This window comes from Cryptomeria japonica, chromosome 5 (assembly GCF_030272615.1).
Source record: "Cryptomeria japonica chromosome 5, Sugi_1.0, whole genome shotgun sequence".
Classification (NCBI taxonomy): domain Eukaryota; kingdom Viridiplantae; phylum Streptophyta; class Pinopsida; order Cupressales; family Cupressaceae; genus Cryptomeria; species Cryptomeria japonica.
Window position 1 is genome coordinate 276,436,883 of NC_081409.1, and position 23,627 is coordinate 276,460,509.

Here is a 23,627-nt window from a genome sequence, read left to right on the forward strand (position 1 = left end):
TGGACTTGCGAAAATAAGGAAACAAGCTGGAACTAGTGGAGCTTTCAAGTTGAATCTGAGATATTGAAGATCTCTCTTATTCCAAAAAATCCAAAAAAAGAGAAAAAACCAAAAAATCCAAAAAAAAAGTGAAAAATAGAAAATCCAAAAAAAGGTGAAAATAGAAAATCCAAAAAAATCAAAAATCAAAAAATCAAAAAAGAAAAGATTTCTCAATGGAGCGGCAACAGTTTCATGAGGAGCAACAAGTTGATTTTCCTCAGCTTTGGTGGAGATTAGATACACAACTGTATCCACGCAGATTGTCCGAGTTTGCAAGGCCAGGGCAGTGTCGAGTCCATGAGACAGAAGAACATGATGAAATTCATTGCTTGAAGTACTTATCGAGGATGGAATCGGCAGCATAGGGAAAAATCTTCTTTTGGGATGTCCCCAGGCCAGAAACAGAAGAAGACGGCTTCAGTGTCCCAGAAAGCAAGGATCCTCTTCTAAGCTTCTTGTGGATGATCGAGAGTCAACTCATTTGGAATGGTGAAATGCGTTTAGAGAACACATTACTACCATTGTGGTGTAGAATTCACAACTCACCTCACTCTGAATTTAATTGCTCAGTATGTGAAAAGGCTATCAATCAAGTCAGAAACCAGTTTGGAATGCCAACTTTGTCCGAGGAAGAATGTATTATGAATAGATCTTGGGGTGCACATCTCGCAGCTGAATTCAGGAGGACCTATGAACAAGAAATTGCTCCGGCATCCGATTGTGAGAAGGATCAGTTGTACGTTGATGATACAAATGCACCTGAGGAACAATGTATTACAGTGGATAGCTCGCCATGCCATGCACCTGAAAAGGAATACCATGAAACAAAAGTTGAAGAATCAGTCGAGAATACTCAAACAGTAATAAAGGAAGATCCAGGAGTTGAACAAGCAATCAAAGGAGAAGATGACTCATTCCTTGAAGAATTCTCGTTTATGCTACAAAAGGAGATCCTTGATATTGAATTGCAGGAGGTTTCAAATGGCATTCTTAAAGAAGACAATCAAGTTGACATATTGAACAAAGAAATACAAATCATCATAAGTGAGACCAGGTATGAAGAACAATTCAAAGGGGCGCTTGAAGATTTCATCACCATTATGCTATTTGAGGAAGCATTGAAAGATCTTGTAGAGGAAGCACAAGTGGAATCACTGCCCCTATTTTTTCAAGATAGGCAAGTTGCTGTGAGTGATATGATCCATCATCAACTCCGACCTCCTAAGACTATGCTCGAAGATGAGACATCACCTGAGATTATCTTTGATCAACTAGAGGAGATCTTTGAAAATCAATCCCTCAAGGAGACACTCATTTTTGAGGATATGCTAACAAAATTTCATAAAGATGCCTGGTTCATGCAAGATATCTCAGTGAAAGCAAAGAATTCTGAGTTATTCAAAGGGGCGCTGAGCTTGTTACAAGAGGAACTTCCTAATCAAGATCAACACACTATGAATGCTCGTGGAATAGTTCATCATCAATGGCGACCTCCTGAAGTAGCTGGTGATCTCACTTTCGACAATGTAGTTCCATCTAAACATGAACAATGCTAGGTTACCTCTTTCCTTAATCCTAGCCTTGAAAGTTATTATGATTTTGATTATGGGGATTTTGGGAAAACAACTTGCATCTGGATTGATCATGGTCCTAACGAATTACCTCAGTTGATCATTTTAAGTGAAAACTTGCTTGAGTATGAAAAATGCATGGTGAGAGCTTGCTTTTCTAGTGTTTAAGGATGAATTTGCCTAACTTAGAACCATCACGTTTGCCATGCTCCTGTTGCACAAACTGAGAAATCATGTGAAGTCATGTGTATATGTTGCTTCCTTGAGTCGTGTCGAGTCTAGGAGTCTTGTATATAGGTTTGGAGTAGGTTTTCTTTTCGTGTCTTTAGTTAGAGGTCTTTTGAGCCTTGTTCTTAATTTGCCTTGAGTCATTTGACTCATGATCTAGTGTGGCTCAGGTAGTTTAGTTGTTTGCTTTCTTTAGATAGTTTGCTTTTGGTATGCGCTTTAGCCTAGTTTGCTTTTGGGTCGTTTGTTCTAGTTTAGGTGTCTTGAGTGGGAACCTCCATCTTGTGAGAAAGGCGTTTGTGTTGTTTCTCACACACTGGCAATATCCTGGATCTTATGTTAGACTCATTTCTTAGATATCTATTCATGAAGTGCTCAGAATCCGAGGTTGTTCCTCTCCAGCTTTATCATCTGATCAGGACCTGTATTTGACTTGGAAGGGAATCATTTTCTGTATCTTGATGCCGACATCTGTTGATTACTATATCTTCACATGTTAATAGACTCCGAGTCATTATGGTTTTCAGGCAAAGCTGTGATTGGTGAAAAATCTAAAATCTGACTTCAGTGCCACCGCAATCCTCAAACCCTAGTAAGCTTCATTGCTTACGAGCCAAAGGAATTGACGGAATGAAAAAGCAATATCAAAAGGAAAATATGAGAAAATGAAAGAGAAAAATGAAGAAAAAAATGAAATGAAATGAAATATCAAAATTGGCTGATGGGAATATACGGATAACTCCATCGGGGTATGGACGCCCGACTGGCAATGGAGCAATGTTCGTGAGCTTGCGGCGATAACCTCGTCGGGACTATGGACGTCTGACTAGCAGCGAGGCTCTATCCAGGATGCTTTTGAGGTTCAGATAAACTATGTAGCTAATCACAGGAGAACTCGGAGATCATAATTGTCTTGTCAAGAGGAATGAATACACTTGCACACACATGCGTAATCAAAGACTAGGCATTTTGATCTAGTTACGGATTCTTCTTCTTCTTTGAGTATACTTTCTAGTCACCTGATAAGTTGGGTTGAATATTTCGGAGCTTCTAAGTGTCAATTGAGTCTTTATCTCTGAAATGTTCAGGAACATTTATTCAAGGTGGCGCTAGATGTTGTGACGTATTCACACACATCACCCCATTGCAAATGGGGACCCCTGCTTTTTGCTTTCTAGGGTTTGTTTTCTAGGTCTTTTAGGGTTTTGTCTGTTAGCCTTTGCAGGATGAGTGCTGTCGAGGGGATCGTTGGATTACAGGCTTTGCTTGAGCCAGGGTGAGTCCACAGGGCCCCAGAATTAGGGTTTCTTTGAGAGTCTTCCTTAGGGCCTGGTTTTGCTCTCATTGCTAATTGTGTCTTGCTTTGTGAGTGGATATCATTCTTGAAGGTCCGAGCTAGGTCGAGTTGGTGAGTGATGAAGTCTGAAATGTCATCCTGATCTTAAAATGCCTTGAAATTTGGCTAAGTCTGGAATGTCCTGATCTTGAAATTTGGCTGTCTGGAATGTCCTGATCTTGAAATTTGGCTGTCTGGAATGTCCTGATCTTGAAATTTGACTAAGTCTAGAAAACTGAAGAATCCTCCAAAAACTAGATTTTGCAATATAACTCCTGGAGGTCCGAAACCACTCTCAAACATCCTGAAAGTATATATGGAATATAACCTAAAGCATATGAAAGAAGAAAGATATTTCTTATACTTAAATGTTATATTCCATAAAATGATCCCGACGGAGAGTCCAAAATGTCAAATTTCGCTCCTGACCCTTCCAAAGGGTCCAAAGCGAATTTCGCTCCTGACCCTTCTAAAGGGTCCAGAGCGAAATTCTTCATAAGACATTCTACTTTGACCAAAACCTAGAACTAAAGCATTCCCAGGCTTGAATGAAGGCAAAAGCACTTGTTTGAATGAAGAAATGCAAAAAACTGAAGTCAGGATCATGGCCTAAGGTGAATTTCACTCCTGACCCTTCCAAAGGGTCGAGAGTGAAATTTTTATTTCCTCTATTTTTCTCCTTAGCTTGACCAAGTTTGTAGACTTTTGAGGCATAATTGAGAAGGTTTGATGCAACTTTGCCTTGGAGAGGAGATTTTAGACCTTGGGATGATGGATTCTAGCTTGGGAGAGGAATTTCGCTCTTGACCCTTCCAAAGGGTCCAGAGCGAAAATCCTTACAACTCTCATTTTCCTTCCTTGTTTTGGATGGGCGTTGGTTTATTAGGCTTTGTGTGCGAGTCTTGATGTGTTCTTGCCTTGAGAAGTGTTTTGAAAAGTGAGGATCTTGTCCAAAAATAGGAATTTCGCTCTTGACCCTTCCAAAGGGTCCAGAGCGAAATTCTTCATAAGCCTCATTTGCTCCCTTGTTTTGGATACCAACCTTGTTCCATGGGCGAATTTGGGAAGGAAATAACATGTCTCTGCCTTTTGAGGTGATGGAACGTAGAAATGTGAAGGATTATGGCCAAGATTAGGAATTTTGCTCTTGACCCTTCCAAAGGGTCCAGAGCGAAATTCACTATAATCCTCATTTGCTACCTTGAATGGGCTTAAAACCTGGTTCCTCAAGTGGAAAACAATCTATATTTGCCTCTAGGAGAAGATTTTCGCTCCTGAGCCTTCCAAAGGGTCCAGAGCGAAAATCAACCTAAGACTCATTTCTGTCCTTATTTGACCAAATTTTGATTTGCAAGGCATTTTGAAGGGAAGAGTAGACATGTTTGGACATTGGAAATGTTTGGAAGCTTTGAAAAAATGAAAAATTCTAGCCAAGAAGGTGAATTTCGCTCCTGACCCTTCCAAAGGGTCCAGAGTGAAATTCCTTGCAAGCCTATTCTTTTGACTTTGTTTTGGCTTAAGACCTTATCCCTTGGGTGAAGGATGATGTTTAGTTACCTCTTGAGGTGATTTTGAGTTGGAAAAAGGAAGAATCAAGCCTAAATCAAGATTTTCGCTCCTGACCCTTCCAAAGGGTCCAGAGCGAAAATCCTCCTAGACCTCATTTCCTTCCCTATTTGACCAAATTGTGATATCCAAAGCATGTTGAAAGGGGAAATGGACATGATCTTGCCTTTGAGAGTGTTTGGAAGTTGTGAAAATGAAGGATTTTAGCCAGGAAAGGAAATTTCGCTCCTGACCCTTCCAAAGGGTCCAGAGCGAAATTCCTTATAAGCCTACTTTTTAACCTTTCTTGGACATGAAACCTTGTTCCTAGGGCAATGAAGGATGAGATTCTACCTTGCAAAGAAGTTTCAAGTTGAAAGAATGATGATTTTGGGTCAAGAATGAGATTTTCGCTCCAGACCCTTCTAAAAGGTCCAGAGCGAATTTTCTCAAAACCTCTCTTTGCTATCAATTTTTTGCTAGATCAAGTGTGGGCTAAGGTAAATTCAAGGAGAAGTTGCCCCTGAGAGTGACTTTAAGTTGCTAGAAACCATGAAAGATGAAGGAATTGAGCCTAAGATGAGAGAAGAAAAGTGTTTCCTTGCCTTGTGAGGTGGATTGAAGTTGAAATGATGAAAAAATTGAGCTACAAACAAGAAATTCGCTCTTGACCCTTCTAAAGGGTCCAGAGCGAAAAACACTAAAACCATCCTTTTCTCCAAATTTTGTGCTAAGTCGGGCCTGGACTAGGGTGAGAAAAGCTATTTGGAATGCCTTGGAAAGATGTTTGACCTTGAAAAATGTTAATTTTGAGCTAAAGTTGGAATTTCGCTCCCGACCCTTCCAAAGGGTCCAGAGCGAAATTCTTATAGGGTCTGTTCCTGGAGAAAATATTGGGCAAGTTTCATGTTGATATCTTTTTGTTGATGATTTAAGTTGAAAATGCTATGTTGAAATGAATTTATCATGTGTCCTTAATCATCTTTTTGTTTGTCTTGCTGTTAAAAGGCGACCTTCTCCAGTCCGACATCAACAAGGACGAACTTCTCCAGTCCGGCATCAACAAGGACGACCTTCTCCAATCCAGCATCATCAAGGATGACCTTCTCTAGCCCAGCATCATCAAGGACGACCTCTTCCAGTGCAGCATTTGAAGGAAAGGTACACCATCCATCCTGCACATCAAAGACAAACGAGGTTAAAGAAAGGGTCCGTTGAAGAAGCCAATAGTTTCAGAAGAGTTAATTAAAGTTAGCTTCTAAACATCATCAAATTGAACATCAACCAAGTGTCGGACAAGGTGGCATCCCAGTCATCACTCCAGTCGGGTTGGTCCACCTCAGCGTGTCCAGATTCAATGCGTGTCCAGATTCAATGTACCTGACTCATGGGAGATGGCACAAACTTCGATGTACCTACCCCGGTTCTCCATTGGTCGAATATTCCAGAGAAGACAGGTGTCCAAATAATGCAATTATTTCATTGGCCAGAATTGAGTTTGTTGTAACAATCCCTAATTAGGGTTTCATTGTAAAATCTTGGGCATTGATCTCAAATTGATCTAAGCCATTGAATTGTATTGTGGGCACTATATAAGCCCTGGCTCCTCATTTGTAAAGGCTAATAGTTAGTCAGGAGTTAGAAGGTGAATAGTTAGAAATAGTGAATAAGTCAGTTAATAGTATAGCAATTAGAGTAGAATAGAAAGAGAAGGCAAAGATTGTTGCCAAGATGTTGTTGTAAAAGGCTTGTAAAACTTCATTGAAGAAATGGTGAAATCTATGGGTCGATTCAACAATTTCCATGGTCTTTATGCTTCTCAGTTTTGATTTCATGTTATTAGATGAGTGGAAGAAATGTGTTTGATTGATGGTGAAATTTGTATATCCATACTACTAGCAGTTTGTTGATTGCAGACTTGCCTTGTGTAGTCAACTGGAATCATTCAGCTTAAGCTTAACTTCAATTGTCGCTTCTTCATTGATATGCATAATCCTGATGGTGTCTATTCCTGTAGCGATGATCTGAACATCATAAAGCTTTCATTCGAAGATTGCACTAACCTTGTGGAGATGGTCCTGGGATGTCAAGACAAGACTTAGTTAGAATTTCATCAAAGATGATTCATTGCTTCTACATTCTTAGTGTTAGAATAAGATCCTTTCCTCACCCTCATCCTTTTTCTTTTTTTTTCAAAATCTAGGCCAGTGAAATCTTGTGATTCCAGCAAATCAGACGTTCAGGTCATCGAGTGTAAGTCCCCTTGTGATTCCAACAAAATCACATCATACCACGAAGAGCTTATCCAAGAGTAGAGATCCTACATAACAGGAACCTTGAAGGTTCTCCGATTGATCCTTCCGCGATATCTTCAGCATTCGGGAGCTTTATTCAAGAGAGGATAAGGTACCTTTAGGTATTTTATTCTGTGTTTGGTCGTGTACACAATACACATCAACAGGTAGCAATTGCATTAAATTGAGTTCTTATTTGTAACGTCTTAGATTTTTTGTTGGAATATTGATGGCATTCCATTGTTCTAAGATTATTTAAGGTTCATAGGGTGCCATCATGGAGGAGAATTAGCAATATCATTCTTGGGGCGTTGCATACTTTATTGATCAAGACAAGGTTCACTTCAGATTGTTGGGATTAAGGCTTCTATTCCTAATAGTTCAGCTGGATGCTACAACAGTTATAACTTCGTCATCCATCAATGGAGAACCATGCTCATAGATCACCAACACTGATTTGCAGTTCAAGCCAATATAAGTATCAAATCCAAGGCATTTGTGCAACAAAAACAAATTGCCAAAATTGCTATACACTCGAGTTCTTGTGGCCATGTATTATAAATTCATTAATGAGTCAGCACATTTTGATCATTTGGGGTGTCCATTGTGTGGACTGTCATTTTGCCATTTGAGAAAGGAAAGGGTGAGATATGTCTAGATTGAGGCTACCATAGGTCAGTACATATCTTGATCGTTTGGGGTGGCCATCATGTGGACTATTGCTAGAGGTGTTTTTTAGTCAACAATCAATGACCATACACACCATCAGTAGCTTGCACACAAACGGCGAGTAGATTGCACTTGCTGTTATGCAAGTCAAAGTATTGCTCCATGTTATGTATGTCAAATATACAACTACCTATGATAGATTTATTGCTCTGAGATGTCCTTTCATAAATGATGGTGATACTTCTATTTTACACATTTGTGTCAACATCTAATACACCAAAAGCAATCAACTATTATTATTGGAAATTATTGTTGATTGAATACAGGTTGTTGATCATAGTTTGTCATAGTATTGTTTGATTCCACTAATGACATAACTTTAATTTACATAAGTTGATTGTATTGTGAGCCATTCTCCTTAGTGTCTAGTTGTGTATAATAGAGTGGCACATTTTTGGAGAAGAATGTTGACAAAAATTAAATAATCCAATTCATCACACCATGAGCCTAGCTGTCTAGATATTAATTGCTTGTATTTCACAAGCTAGAGATAAATGCTAATAATGAATTGCATCCAAGCTATTATTGGGATTTTAGATGTGATTGTAAAATCTCCCAATCATACCAGACAATCTTCTTATCATCAACCATTTCGAAAAAGTAATCAGCCAGATGATATGCAATATGGTTGGCCTCTCTATAAACCTGTTATACAATGCATGTATTCAAGGAGTTGAGAAGCCACCAAGCTTGTAGGATTATATTATTTATCTTCTAGCTTACTGCTTTTAATTTGTGAATAAAATTGATAATATTCATTGGTTCTCCATCTATCTCAATGTTTTTAACCCTAACATTTGCAATTCAAGTACTACAGCTTGTGCTTCCACCTTCTTGTTCTAGACAGTTTGAAGACTCTTTGAGTGCTTTGCAAATTCTCGAGTCCCTAAGGTGGTAAAGTGGAGTCGACCAAACTTTGGTGTTGAGTTTGGCTGAGTTGATTTGACCGAACTCTTGTGTTGAGTTTGGTTGAGTCTTGGATAGTTCTTGGCCAAGTCTTGCTCCAAGACTCTTTGAGTCTCAAGCTCGGGCTCCCAAGTCTTGAGCTCATACTCTTCTGTCTAGCACTTGGACATAACAACCATGTTTTTTTAAGTGAAATTTCAACTTTATTTGGTCATTTTTTGCTTTTATTTGCCCATTTCACCCAATGAATCATCAACATAGAAAGAAGAAGTTTTGAGAAGATAATTTTTAAGCATTCAAATTTGATCAAATCATCAAATAAAAGCAACAAAATTGGATGCAATGGTGGAAAACAAGACACTTTTGAAGAAACAATCTATCATCATTTTGATACCGACTTAACTTGTAATTCAAGGTTTGAAAAGGAGAGAAAAGATGAAGATGTATATTGTATTTGGTTGTTTTCTTCATTTTGGCATATCATCAAATGTAAACAGTTATAATGATGTTATACTTTAATATTCATAATTTTGTTGTATTAGTGTATTTTTCGACTTTGAACAATGGAATTTCAAATTTTGAGATTTGAGGGTCATACGACGTAATGTTTTAATTATGACAAATTCATAGTCAAGTTAGACTTTTATGTTCTCTAAATGCATTACTTTCTTGTGTAATTATGAGGTTTTCTTTTTTAGGATTGAGTTTTCTGCCTTTATTTGTAGTTGAGCATCATAATTTGTGTGCCACAAAATGCCAACATCATGAAATCACTATCCATCTTTGTTATTCCATTATGATGGATTACCCTCATTGACACCAAAACCTTTCTTGTCTCATAGTAGAATGCACACAACACTCGTAGTACAGCTTGAGTTGGCCTAGTGGTGGAGAACTTGTGCTCTTGAAAGAGGTCACAAGTTCAAATCCCACAAGGGGGTTAAGGTATGTACGCCTCGTTTGTAGTGCCATTAGGTACCTCCCGCAAGGAGTACGAGGTAGTCCCATACTGCTCTAACCCATCTGTAGATCCATACACAGATGGCTGGCATCGTGGACTATAAAAGCCCCTTTCCTTTCCTATTGTAACTCCTCAAAGTCCTCCTGCTTGTGTCACCATACCTTGGCTAAGCTGATTGTCACCTCCATCTTCAAACCTAAGCCACCATATTTGTAAATTGCTCTGGTACAAACATTTCCAGTTGGCCTTTACCCTTCTCCAAGTTGTGGACAAACCTTGAAAGATTACTAATGAAATTCTTTCACAACATAGACTTTAATTTGTGACCAAGCCCACACCAACATCCCTAACACCACACATACAAACCCTAAAGATGCCTCTGACCAACAATTAAAAATTCTGGTTGGGAACAAACCTGAAAAGATTAATAATAGAATTCTCTTGGAACATACACTTTGCTTTGTGACCAAGCACATTAACAACATCTCTTAGCACCACACACCTTTACTTACAATTACATTTTTTGGAAAGCTATCGAGTAGTTGCACCACTCAATTTCTTGACACCCTTCCCTTTCTCTCAAGTTCTCTTACTGACCATCACGATGAGAGGAAGTCTTGCATAGCCTGCTGGAAGATAAACCAAGAATACCAAACATAGAGGTGACATTGTAAAAACTAGCACTGGAGGATACAAATAAATAGAATTTGTCCACACATTTTAGCCAAGATTCATTGCCCCAACCATATCCAACCAAAAATCACATAAGACTAGCATACACCATTCATATATGGAGAACACGAGCTATTAAAACCCCATATTCTCCACTTTATGCTAAGGATTATCACAATCCTTTGTAGTATTAACACTAATTATATTATTATTGCCTAAGAATATCCAATAACGTTAATAAAGTTTGGTAATTCTTATAATAATTTTAACTCTAATACTAATGTATATTTCAATTCTCCTTAGAAAATCATATAATAATATTTATAATACGTTATTATGGTATTATAGAATGAATTATTCTTTTCATTTTTGTGCTCCGATTTATATAATTATATCAACAGGACATTACTTATATTGAATTGTATAAATTATGCTACTATTGCCAACATAATTTTATTGTTATAACGTCATTATAGTTTATAATCTGACACCACCATAATAATATGGTGATAACAATACTTACATATCTAATAATAATGATAATTTAATTTTTATTGCTTATAATAATTATTATAATTAATAAATTGACCATTTTATTTGGTCTTCTGGTTGTATTTATAATTCTTTGGTAATAGGGTTTTCTCTCTGTTCTCATAATCATAATCATAATCATAATAATACTTTGTTTTGTGCTACTTTAATTATTTAACTCCTTTTTTAGGCTTTTTAGCTCCCATTTCTTTGGTTTTCTGCTCCTCTCATTTTCACTTGCTTTTTAAGGAGTGTAGTCTTCAGTCTGTATTGAACTTTTTAAATCTTGATGATGGATCATGTAGTGTGATCCAAAATGTTGATGTACATTTAAATCCAGAAGCATTCTCTCTCATGCTTTTATAACTTAACATCACAACATGTTATGCCAGAACTTATATCTAAAATTTAGTAGACTATTCTTAATAATTATTCTTTCAGTGACCCATTTCGTGTTTGTGGGGCTGTAGGCTTGACAAAGTTAGAAAGCTTGAACCTGTCATTCACACAAGTAACTGATACTGGCTTACGAAGATTATCTGGGCTCACTGCTCTTAAATCTCTGAATCTGGACATACGACAAGTCACGGACACTGGATTGGCTGCTCTTACAAGTAAGGATTTGAAGGAAGTTGAAAGATGCTTCTTGAGAATAGCTATTAAAATTATAGAGAGAATAAAGCACTAAAGTTCCAAAACAATTTCCGTATCATAATAATGAACATGCCAAAATGTTGTGCAGGATACTGGGTTTGTGAATTGAATCCTGGTTATACTTGGAGTTTCTTTATTAACTTGATCATTATACCTTTAACGTTTGTAGTAAACATATGTGAAGTAAAATAATTAGTCTTAAGAGTTAAAAATAAAAATGTAAAGTAAATCACGGCTATTTTTATAAGATATCATAGTATGACAGATTATATGAGGCAAAACATGAGCCAGTAGCTAGGCGTGCATAACTTCTGGAACTAAGATGTTACGGTTATCCAGGATACCTTCCCTTATGCATATGCCTTAACTAAAACTCTCATTTGAGTTCACTGTATAAAAAATTCTTGATATGTGTTGGATCTTAGTTTATTAGTCCTTGCTTTTATTGTTATTGTCACAATAAGATTATTTTTGAAATTTTTCATCTGCATGATTTTCGATACCCTATGTTTTTCCTAATGATTGTGAAAGTGATGGTAACGGATATAGAAATCATGGTCATGATTCAAATACATTCCTTTTATTTCTTATACACTTATTTTGTTTGATGGGCATTGACACTGAAAATACTGCTAATGGTAGAAAAAAAACCATGCCGGAATACGCATACATTCTTATTATTTTTTAAGAATATTGTTGGTACAGTCCATTGAATATTGTTGGTACAGTCCATTGAAATTGGGGTGATAAGATCAAGCAGATTGATGATATATAAATTTAACCCAGTAGAGAAAAGCCATAGTGATAAAGGTGCTTAGATCAATTTCAACGAAGCACTTCTTCTGTCCATATAGGATGAATTAGAGCAAGCCAACTTTTCTGCTTGTTGACACTAGCCTAAGATTATTTTGAAAAGTTTTTGTTTAAATCAAGTAACATGCATCTGCTGCTATTGGCGTTATATATCTTTTATTTATTTATTTAAATTGTCCATAAATAGAGGAAATGGAATCTTCTAATCTCCTGCGTATAGAGTATTGCACAATCTGAATTCGATGCATGAATGTTCCTCTAATGGGAAAGGGCTGGGGATGATAGAATATTATTATATTAGCGATGACGAAGTCTTATTTGAGGTTATGATTATGGTAAGATTTAAATATAAAGTTAGTGAATGCAGACCATCAGAACCCTTCAAGATTGTTTTTGCTAGGTATGCATATATTTAGAATGGACAAATCACATTTATTGGTATGATATGTTTAGAATCAAACAAACCATGGAGGTGGAGCTTGTTATATGACCATTTATAATGGATTATCAGAAAATGTGCTATCATCAGAAAGCATAGAAAGTTAAGATTGCAGACCAAAGCACATTCAAATCTGTATAGAATTGCTTTCCTATGGATTTGATTATAGATAACGGTTACACTTGAGTTGTACACGATGAAATTTGGTGTGTTGTGACTCTGGTAGATGGATGTCATGTCTTTTTTGAAAAATAAATTGAATGAATGATTCAATAATCGGATGATTACATTGATTGATATACACACGTATATATAGAGGTTACAAGACGATGTTCTATAATTAGAACATAACGTTAAAGTAAAAGATTACAGAGCTAAACACTAAATTAAGCGTGAAAGCTAAATTAAGCTTAAAAGCTAATTAACTAAAAAGAAAAAGCTAAGTGCTAAATAAAGCTTAAAAGCTAATTAACTAAAAAGCTAAAGGACCATTAAAGAAGGAACTAAATATAGGTGACTAAAATATAATTAAATATTCTAATACCCTCCCTTAATGGTTATTCTATCTATACTAACTACCCTACAGAAGACATTGCAGGTCTTTTGATCACAAATGAAAAGAACACTTTGCTGCAATGGAGACCCTCCTTGGATCTGAAAAGTGTTAATGACCAAGAATACCAGAATCCATCCAACCTGATGTTGGGTAACCAAATTGAAACCTGAAACCATGATTTTGATGAAAATCGGCAAACCCTATTGCAGAAGAGTATCAACTCCAAAACTGACTGCAAGATACCATGGTTGTAGATGTTCGCCCTAGTAGGTGCGACCCAAACTAACTGCAGCAAAGCACGATTTTAAAGAAAAAACCGTCAAACCCTGAAATAGGAACCTTCAAAAAGAGAATTTACGATTTTGAGGAGAAAATCGAAAAACCAAGAAATTTGAGGGTTACAAATCATCGTTTTTGCGGAAAAAAAGGGTAAAACCCAGATAATTAAAATCTTACGCGAGTATCGTGGATTACAGCGAGTATCGCGGATTACAGATGAGATAATTTTTAAGGGAAAATTATAAACCTTGCGAACAATTTTTGAGGAAAAAATCGTGAAAACCCTCCCATGATTTTTTTGTGGAAAAAATAAAAAAACCGACAGACAATTTTTCAGGAAAAAATCGTGAAAACCCTAGGACCTGTAAGACGAGGTCTGGCCTAAATCAATTTGATAAAGGTAACGATATTCATATATCGTGAAAATGCACTGAATTCGAAGTTCAAGAACTTTGAAATTCGAATGAAGTTCGATGAGGAAAAAATTCGAAATGTATATAATTCGAATTAAATTCGCCATATGTAATTTTTTTAAATTTTTAATAAATATATGTAATATATCTATAATATTATATTAAATTTAAAATTAATATAAATATTTTACAATATAAATTAAAATTATTGGAAATAAAAATATATTATGAATTTATAACACATTATCTTTATACATTACTAAATTAAAAATACATCTATCATAATTTTAATACATTATCTTCGGGGTGGGGGGGCTCACCACAACTATAGTATATCGAGCCTTTAATCATTATCTTTATATATTAATAAATATGTTTAATGAATACGATAAACTCCTCTTTGAAAGCGATTTTTCGCAGTGGGATGGCTAGAGCAATATTTCATCAAATCGATGGTTTTCACCCATTCCTCCTGCCACTTACGAGTAATCTCCTTTCCTGCCGCCACTGAAGAGTAATCTCCTTTTCGCGATTTGTTGCAACTGATCAAGCATGGAAGAATCGAGTCGGCACGAGTCTTAGTCTCCCCCCATCCTTCATCTAATTTGCAAAAAAGCCATTCGATCCAAAGAGTCTCCTACACTTGTCAGCTTGGATTAAGAAAGTCGGGCCTGTCTCAGTCCCAGTGTGATCCTGCGCGACGCCTTTCACGTCTGTGGGCAAAAAACCCTTGCTCCAGCACAGCGTAAGGAGAATACATATAACCATTTTTGGATTCGCGACAACAGAATATATTTCGATTTTAAAAGCCCTAGTTCTGCTCTGTACGAATTTTGGGCCGAATTTAAACGAATTTTTAATGTTTTATTGAAATTCGCCGAATTTCGAATTTCATGTATGAAATTCGGCGAATGCGGTGACTTAGGTTGTGACAGTTGTTGAACTTTCGACTGCGTTCCAACATGATGTTGGTCAAAGATGCAATCACAAAAATGGAGGTTGAACGAGGTCAACCTAGTGAAAGCATGCGACAGAAGAATCTGATTCAAAAATCAGAATAGAAGCAGCTACACAAAAAATCTGAAACCCTGGAGGAGAATTCTGGCACGAATCTAAGGCACGAATTTTGAGGTTTGGAAGAAACCCAGAAATTAAAATTTTCTGCAAACTTAAGACCTGAAATTTTTCTTGAAAATAATCAGAAAAAAAAAATTGTAGAAAATAAAAAAATACATGTGATTTTTTTTTTTTAAAATAGAAAAATACTAATGACTTTTTTTCCAAAAAAAATAGGGGTAGAAACCCTAGGTTGGATGTACAACATAAACGGCGCCCAGAAGACACCGAAATTCCTGACGTCCACCAAATTGGCAGAAATCGCCGACTATTTTTAAATTCCAAGGCAAATTCGTTGGCACAGAAAACGAGGCACCCAGAAAAATCTGAGACCAACCCAAAAAAGCTCTCGAAAAATCCGCCAAGAATTTGAAATCAAAATGCAAATCCGACGGCTCAAAAATTGAGACACGGAAAACGATGCACCCAGAAAAATATGACGATGACCTAGTTGAGGTCTCGAAAAACCCACCAAGAATATGCAATCAGAATAAAATTCTGACTTGAACTGAAGGTTCAAAACCCTAGTCGAAAATTGCAGAAACCCTAGGTAAATTCTCAATCTGCAAAAAAAACCTCCAGGTTGCAGGCCCGAAAATCTCTAGAACCCTAAAAAAACATGAACTGCTGCCTAGCACAAAGAAATTCGCCCATGAACCAGAAACCCTCGAAACCCTCAAAAAGCCTTAAAAAAAGCAAAATTGTTTTTTATAAAAAAACAATTAAAAAAAAATCTGGAAAATATTCCAGAAAGAAGGCCATGAATTTTTATTAAAAAATTTGCCAAACTTTAAAGAATCCCATCGACCCTCTCTGATACCATGAAAAATAGATTGAATGAATGATTCACTAATCGGATGATTACATTGAACCAGAGAAACGAAAAGCACCATGAATCGCCTAAACTCGGTGAGTTCGAGTCCGAGTCATGCTCGCCGTGTCTCTGGGACTCGGACTCGGACTCGGACTCGTCCAAGTCTGGCGAGCAAAATCGCTAGACTTGCCGAGTTGGCGAGTTTGGCTCAAACTTGCCAAACTCGGGGAGTCCTGAGCCCCAAACTCGGCTACTGGCTGGGTTAGTAAAATGACAAAAAAAAAACATTTTAAAAAGTTTTTTTAAAAATGAATGGTATCGTCTTTGTTCATTGTACCTCCGCCTGAGAATGAGAAAAATTAGGGTTACAACCTTGGGGGCGCTGCCCCCAAACCCCCATTGAAAAATATGGGGGGAAACTGCATCGATAGAAGTAGGGAAAATTTAACCTCTGAGTCTGACACTAATTGGATCGACCAGGTAGATATAGAGGCTGAGACTGTAGCCATGGCAGAGGAGTGGAGAGCACGAGCACAGATAGGAGATTCAAAGGTAGATAGTGACACGGATGTTCCTGATGTTGGTGAGCATGGCATGGTGTCACAGGGAGTGGCTATGGTTGTCGAATCATCTAGGACCAACCTTAGACGCCTTCGCAGGGGGCCGGGGCCGGAGGGTGCAGGCTCCTCTGAGCCATAGGCTTGTAGTTGTATTTACCTTTGGTATTTGTATGAAACATTTGATGACGATCAAATGATGACATGGATTTTTTATTCCATGAGTTTTGTAATATTGTATACATTTGACAATATTTATATATCTATGTTTGTTATTTCCTTTAGCTACAATTTGTGTTTATGCTTATGTGATTGATGTATACTTGTGTATGTAATCAAATGAGCCGAGTTTGATGATGTTATTGTGTCTTTAAGGTGTATTCAATAAAGGGTGCCTGAAACAAGTTTTAAATCTTTAAAAATCTCTAAATTTATTGAGTTTTTCACTTTCCCGAGTCCAGTCGAGTTTGGAGCAGAGTCTGATGCCGAGTCCTGAGTCCGAGTCCGAGTCGGCCTTGCCGAGTCCGAGTCCTGTTTCTTTGCATTGAACGATATACACACACATATATAGAGGTTACAAGACGATGTTCTATAATTAGAACATAACGTTAAAGTAAAAGATTAAAGAGCTAAACGCTAAATTAAGCGTGAAAGCTAAATTAAGCTTAAAAGTTAATTAACTAAAAAGAAAAAGCTAAATGCTAAATAAAGCTTAAAAGCTAATTAACTAAAAAGCTAAATGATCATTAAACAAGGAACTAAATATAGGTGACTAAAATATAATTAAATATTCTAATATTTTTCAGTAGAATTGGGGCCATACAATAATTATGAAATCTTAAGCCATAGCTAAAACATAATCGTATTAAGGTGGCACAGTAGAGGGGTTCAGTTTATTTCACCTAAAGCAGATTTGGATTAAAAAATTCTGCTATCAAGTAGTTTTTGATGATATGAGAAAAAGAGGAAATGATAAGTGGCAAAGAGAGCAGATGACTTTGTTTATAAGCTTGAAATAGCTTACTCTAATTCTTCCATCCACAACAATATTGTTCTTATTGCATTATCAACCTCTTCAAAGTCCTGCATTGAAATTTAAGTTATAACACTAGAGGATGTGAAGGCACGGAGGCATTATTAAGGAAGATGGTATCTAAACAAAAATGAGTGTTATCTCAATAGCAGATGATGCTAAGAAAGCCATCATTTCAAACCAAAAATGAAATGTGTATCATTTCAAAAGAAATTATGCTAAAACAGCTTTTCCATGGAAGAGATCCAAAATAGACTTTAGCTGCCCAAAGAAAAGACTTTGATCTGTAGGTTTAGAGGAGCATCTTTTGGTTCCAAAACATGGAAATCTTGGGTGCAAGAGAACTAGCAACCTTCAAGCTTAGGATATATCTCAATGAAGCCAAAAGAATATTTGAATTTCATGGCTTTCTTGGCGTTCTTGCTAGAGGAATAGGATTTCTAAGAGGGATCCTAGTTTATGAAAAATAAGGTTTATTGATGGAGCCATTGTCTGCAGCCTTTATTTATTAAGATCTACTAATTTTTTCCAACGAATATTAGCAAGAATCTACTCCAATAAAAAATAGGAAGTGCAATTGGAGAGTAGGACACAGTCTTAAGAGTTTACCAAGCATCCAGAATTTCTTAACTATGGCCATATCTGTCCAAATGTAGATTTGTAAAAGTCTTTGTCTAACAAAATTCTTCTTGAAATGGTAGGAAGACATGAGTTCAACTCAGATTATGAAAGTATCCCATTCATACACCTGGCAATGGTCTGCATTCTCAGCAACAAATGGTCCAGTGAACCAAAACAACACTCGCCAGCAGTAAATGGTTAAAAAAAGTACCTTCTCTCTGATATCAGATATTAACAGAGGATAAAGTGGGAAATATGGTGGTAATGGATTTTTTCAAGGATTGTTTTCATGGACCAATCAAAGAAAGGGAAACGGTTATATTTCAGAAATATGAGAAAGTATCCCTATAGCAGAAGCTTGTAAAGGTAAACTTCCAAATTTTCCATGAAATATATGGGTTTTCCTCTCCAATGGAATCACATAAGCTTTATGGAATCCAATTATGAAAAGGGTAAAACAAAAGTTCTTTTGATAGACAAATATAAGGCTTACTTTTGTGGTTTGAGGACGGCAACTAGAAGCTGGCCTACAAGCTGCCACTTTGTAGCACCTAAGTTTTCTTCCAGTATACAACCTAGTTACTGACAATCATATTGGTATCCATAGAATTTTTCTTGATAGTAGATGAAGACAGGTTCAAACACATCCCTGGTGGTATGAAATAAAATTATTCAGCCAAATGCTTCTGGAGGTCTGATATCAAATATATATGAATTTTCAGCAAAGCTCTTGCAACTAAGGTTGCTTGGAGTCTCTGGCATTCTGTCAATTTCCTGATGGTTCATATGATCAGTATTGAATGCTTAATCAATCCTAAAATTGATCCTCTTAAAAACACCTTGAAAGTTAGAGTTTCAACAGCAGGTACATCAAAAATGGTTTTAGATTTTTCCTGCAAAAATTATCTTGGCAGATGGTAGGAACATGAAAATTTGGAAAGGTGGATGCACAATGGGATGCTGCCCATAACCTTGAGTCTTCTCTCTGAGCTGCTTGATGCCCTTTATAGTGAATAATATTTATCTGTTGCTAATTATTTGTAGAGGCTGGATGCTAATTTATTACAATGCACTACATAGCTTATACTTGTGGGTAGAGCAGAACCAACAGATGCCACCTCATTCTGCTACTGGAGCTCAGAAACAGGCCATTGATATTGATCCAACAAATTCTATGTAAGAGAATGGGAACACAGTGGCTGGAAACTGCACCATTGATTTCGTATACATAGTTATTATGAGCCATGGGCACAAGGACATGGAATGGAATAAGCCTGGGGCTGCTTGAAGGTGGCCAAAATTCAGCTTTACTATGCCTGGTCTATTATACAAAATTTTTGGAGTCTGATATCTTCAGTAAAGAGGATATCTGAGCCCAATCAGATGACCATAAAGATTGATCATCTTTTCTTGCAATGCTCACATGCCAACGATGATATGGAAGGAAATAACAAAATCTTTTGTACACACCATTACAGTGCTCAATGATTTTCTGCAAGTAATACTCGCTTTGCATATTTGGAATCTGTAGAAGGAAAGAAACAGTATATTTGAAGATGACACTAGAATGCATGCATCTGTTCAGTAGAACAGTAGAACTATAATTATAAAAATCACAAATCAGGTCAATGTCCCAGATTCACATGAGCTAATCAATTGACCATTTCCATTCTCACAGTATGAAGGACTTAGTTTCAGAATTGTATGTTCCTTTTTATTGTACATTAACTTACTTAATGGTCAAAGGGAATAGTGAGTTCCTCTGTCTACAGGACTGCTCAAATTGAATTTGATGGTGTCAACTGCCACCAGCAAAAAATCAGTCATGGCAAGAATTTGAAGTATAGTCAAAATTAAGAAGGGAGATGTCCTCAGTGGCAGCAGAATATTGGCCAGAAAATCAACAATTTTTCGAATTCATTGTTTTGTAGGCATAGCATAAATAATCTACAAATAGAGGAAGCTAGCTTATCAATAAATATTGGAAAAGTGAAATGGTCATATTATCTATAAATATTGGAAAAGTGAAATGGCCATACCATTAAGTGCCTTAAATAGGAAGATGGAATACATCATCAATGAGATTGTTGACATCCTTGAGATGCAAAGTGTTTGTGGTGGGCATACCACTGAAATATGTACAGATGAACCCACTCATACAATTGACTCTTTGGCAAGATGAGTGCCAACCACCAAAAGAGGTCAATATAATGCAGCATTGCCCGGAATTGTGTCCCTAGAGTAAAAGGAGCCCAAAACCCCTTGTCATCCCTTCAGTTGGCAGTGGATGGGATGCCCCCCCCCACCCCCAGGGATATTCTCCAGCTTAAAAGAGTTAAATAAAAAAACTCATTCTTTAGAAACTGCCATAAAATTCTCTAAATTTTCTTTTCATAAATCTTTGTGAGTTTTAGTAATCCACATTACTATTTCTTGGGAAGTAGGTAAAGCAAAATCAAAGAAGAAAATAAATTAAAAAATGACAATATTTCACTGCACAGCTTGTATCTTTGGCCCCTCATAACGTATAACACAGCCACTCTATCCTTTATACTCTTCATTCAGTCTTGATTTCCAAAAAAAAAAAAAAGGTTCTTTAACTTAATATCAGCTGATTTATCTTTTAAACCTTTAATTTCAACTAGATATAAGAATCAATCGATTTAAATTTGGGTTTATGCCAATTGCTGCAAATTGGATAAACAATCAAATTCAATTCATTTATTATATAGTTTATATTTTTTTACATTTTTAATTATAGACTAAGTTACCGGTTCGGGTTCGAAGAACCCGGTACGCCGGTACGGCAAAATTTTGAAAAGGGGTTTGGGTTCGTTTGGGTTCGTTAGTACAAAAACATGTAAATTATATATGTATGCAACCTATAAGCATGAATTAAGATTAGCATGTCACATAGCATCATATAAACAACAAAACCAACATAAACTTGTAATCGTAGCATCATGATCATACCATAACAGCATCATATACATCAAGTCTAATATCAAAATGATAAAATATTCAAGTATCATTGTTTCAACTTTCAACAATTTAAAGTTTGATCATTAAATGGATTCAAACTAAGAACATCCAAGTTTAATTTTTCAAACTGAGGACCTGGATTTTGCCGGCAACACCCCCAACGGGGTCAAGGGGCAGCCCCTTGAGGGGGTCTGGGGGCAGCGCCCCCAACGGGGTTAAGGGGCAGCGCCCCTTGCGGGGGTCTGGGGGCAGCGCCCCCAGCGGGGTCAAGGGGCAGAGCCCCTTGCGGGGTCGAGGGGCAGCGCCCCTCGCAGGGTCCCGGGGCAGCGCCCAGGGCACGCTCCCTGTCGCGGTACAGGGCGGGGTCGAGGGGCAGCGCCCCCGCCGCCAACACCAAATCACAACCTTCAAACCCACACGGAACTCCATGGCGTGCATCAGTTTTCTGTTTTTTTAAGACGTCTAATTTTCTGCTTTTAAGGTTATAACTTTCACTTTTTACAAGGCGGAATTGAAAACAAATTAAATTTGCATTGTTTTTTAACTTTACGGGCCGCCCAGCCGCCCAGGTTCGACTGGGTTCGACCCCGGGTTCGACTAGGGTCGAACCCACTCTAGGTTTTTTGAACCCTGGTCGAACCTAGGTCGAACCGGACCCGTACCACGGACCCGGTCGAACCCGGACCCGTACCAGGGGGGCCCAGAGGCGAACCCGGTAACTTAGATTATAGATATAGGGGATCTATATATGGGGCCCCATCCCAGCTACATAAAACCATACAACTATAACAACTGCAAATTGCATTAGCAACCCTAAACAGGGTGTAGTGCTGTCGATAGCATTCATACTATATACTCTTGGAACAAGCCATAAACAGCCATATAAAGCTGGATGACCAATAGCAATAATCAAACACTTTTACAATCTCCATGCCGTGAACTATCTCCTAGATAACCAAAATGCCAACACTCATGTGCTTTGTTATACTCTTAACCCAAACACAAGGACCACCTCCACTTTGGCAGCAATATGCTATTTCATTGCCTTAATCGGACCTTGAAATTTCAAACCCCTCAGTATGGAATCCCTTCGATTCCTTCCTTGTCACAAGATCCTACTCTAGATATGACATTGTGTACCTATCTGTTATTTCCAAAGTGCTTTTCACTGAAACAATCATATTATGCTCTAGTTAAAAATTCCATATATATATTCTTGAAAATTTATGAAAGGTATTATTGGGGTCCCTCACCCTAAAAGAAAACAAGCAAAATACAAAAGATTTAACTGCATTAGTGGAGATTTTGAGAATGTACATGTTTCACTCTTTTTTTTTTGTAGATTGAAGCAAGTTTTGAAAAATAATTGAAACAATTAATTACAAATATACAACGTATATAAAGGAAATACAAGACCCTGTTCTAAAAAGAATGAACCATTAAACTAAAGCTTCAACATGAAGCTAAAAATCTTAAAATGCTAAATAAAGCTAAAAAGCTAAAAACTAAAAAGCTAACTATGCGTTCTTATAAAGAAGCAATAGTTGCACTTAAAAGACTAATTGAACTAAAAAGCTAAATGACGAACTAAATGACCATTAATAGAACAACTAAAAGGTAATTGACTAAAAGAATTAATTATTCTAATACCCTCACTTAATGGTCATTGTATCAACTAAGTACGCGACATAAGGTCTTTTGATCACAAATGCAAGAACACTCTGCTTCTGCGGAGACCCTCTTAGGATCTGCAAAGTGTTGATGACCAAGAATAGCGGATTCCATTCGATTGATGTAACCCTCATAGACGAATTATAGAACTGTCACATGCGGATTATAGAAGCGAAAAAACCTGAGACCATGATTTTGAGGAAAACCGACAAACCCTCGAAAGAGCAACAAACACAATTTTAGCAAAAATTGCAAAAAACTTTTGCAGAAGAGTACTGAGCAGTGTTCGCTCCAGCAACTCCAAAACAGATAGCAAGATACCACGGTTGTAGATGGTCGCCCCGACAAATCCAGGTGCAACCCAAGACTGATTGCAACAAACCTCGATTTTTGTGGAAAAAATCGTCAAACCCTGAAAACAAGAACCCTCCAAAAGAGAATTCATGATTTTTGAGGACAAAATAGACAAACCCATAAATCTGAGGGTTACAAATCATCATTTTTGTGGATAAAATGGAAAAACCCAAATTACTAAAATCCCACGTGTTTACTCCCTACGGTGTCAGTTTAGAATATAGAGGAAACAGAATGGAAACACACATACATTATTCAGAAAGTAATCCACAAAACATAACAAATTCACAGTATGGCCAGAAAGATATTCTTTATTGCATTCAGTAATGTATGTACAATAATCACTCTCGGGGTTACCTTACAACACAATATATATACTACTTGGTGGTTGGCGGAGGTACCAACTGCCGCAACTGCCAACTACCCCTACGGGAATCCCACATGGCCAGTTAACTAACATAACAACATATTATTCTTAACATAACAACATATTATTCCTATGTTGGCATT

The 23,627-nt window shown here is 37.1% G+C and overlaps 1 protein-coding gene across 6 annotated transcripts in view; it reads left to right on the plus strand.

The window, feature by feature from the left end:
* Positions 1–23,627, plus strand: part of LOC131039590 (uncharacterized) — a 129,212-nt gene that overhangs the window by 78,609 nt on the left and 26,976 nt on the right. For 5 of the 6 annotated variants that reach the window (XM_057972379.2, XM_057972377.2, XM_057972376.2 and 2 more), the window contains one exon: positions 11,286–11,429. The exons of the other annotated variant lie outside the window; for it this stretch is intronic. In XM_057972379.2, coding sequence (XP_057828362.2) covers positions 11,286–11,429 — 144 coding nt within the window. The remainder of the gene's footprint in view (positions 1–11,285; positions 11,430–23,627) is intronic. 6 annotated transcript variants of the gene reach the window in all.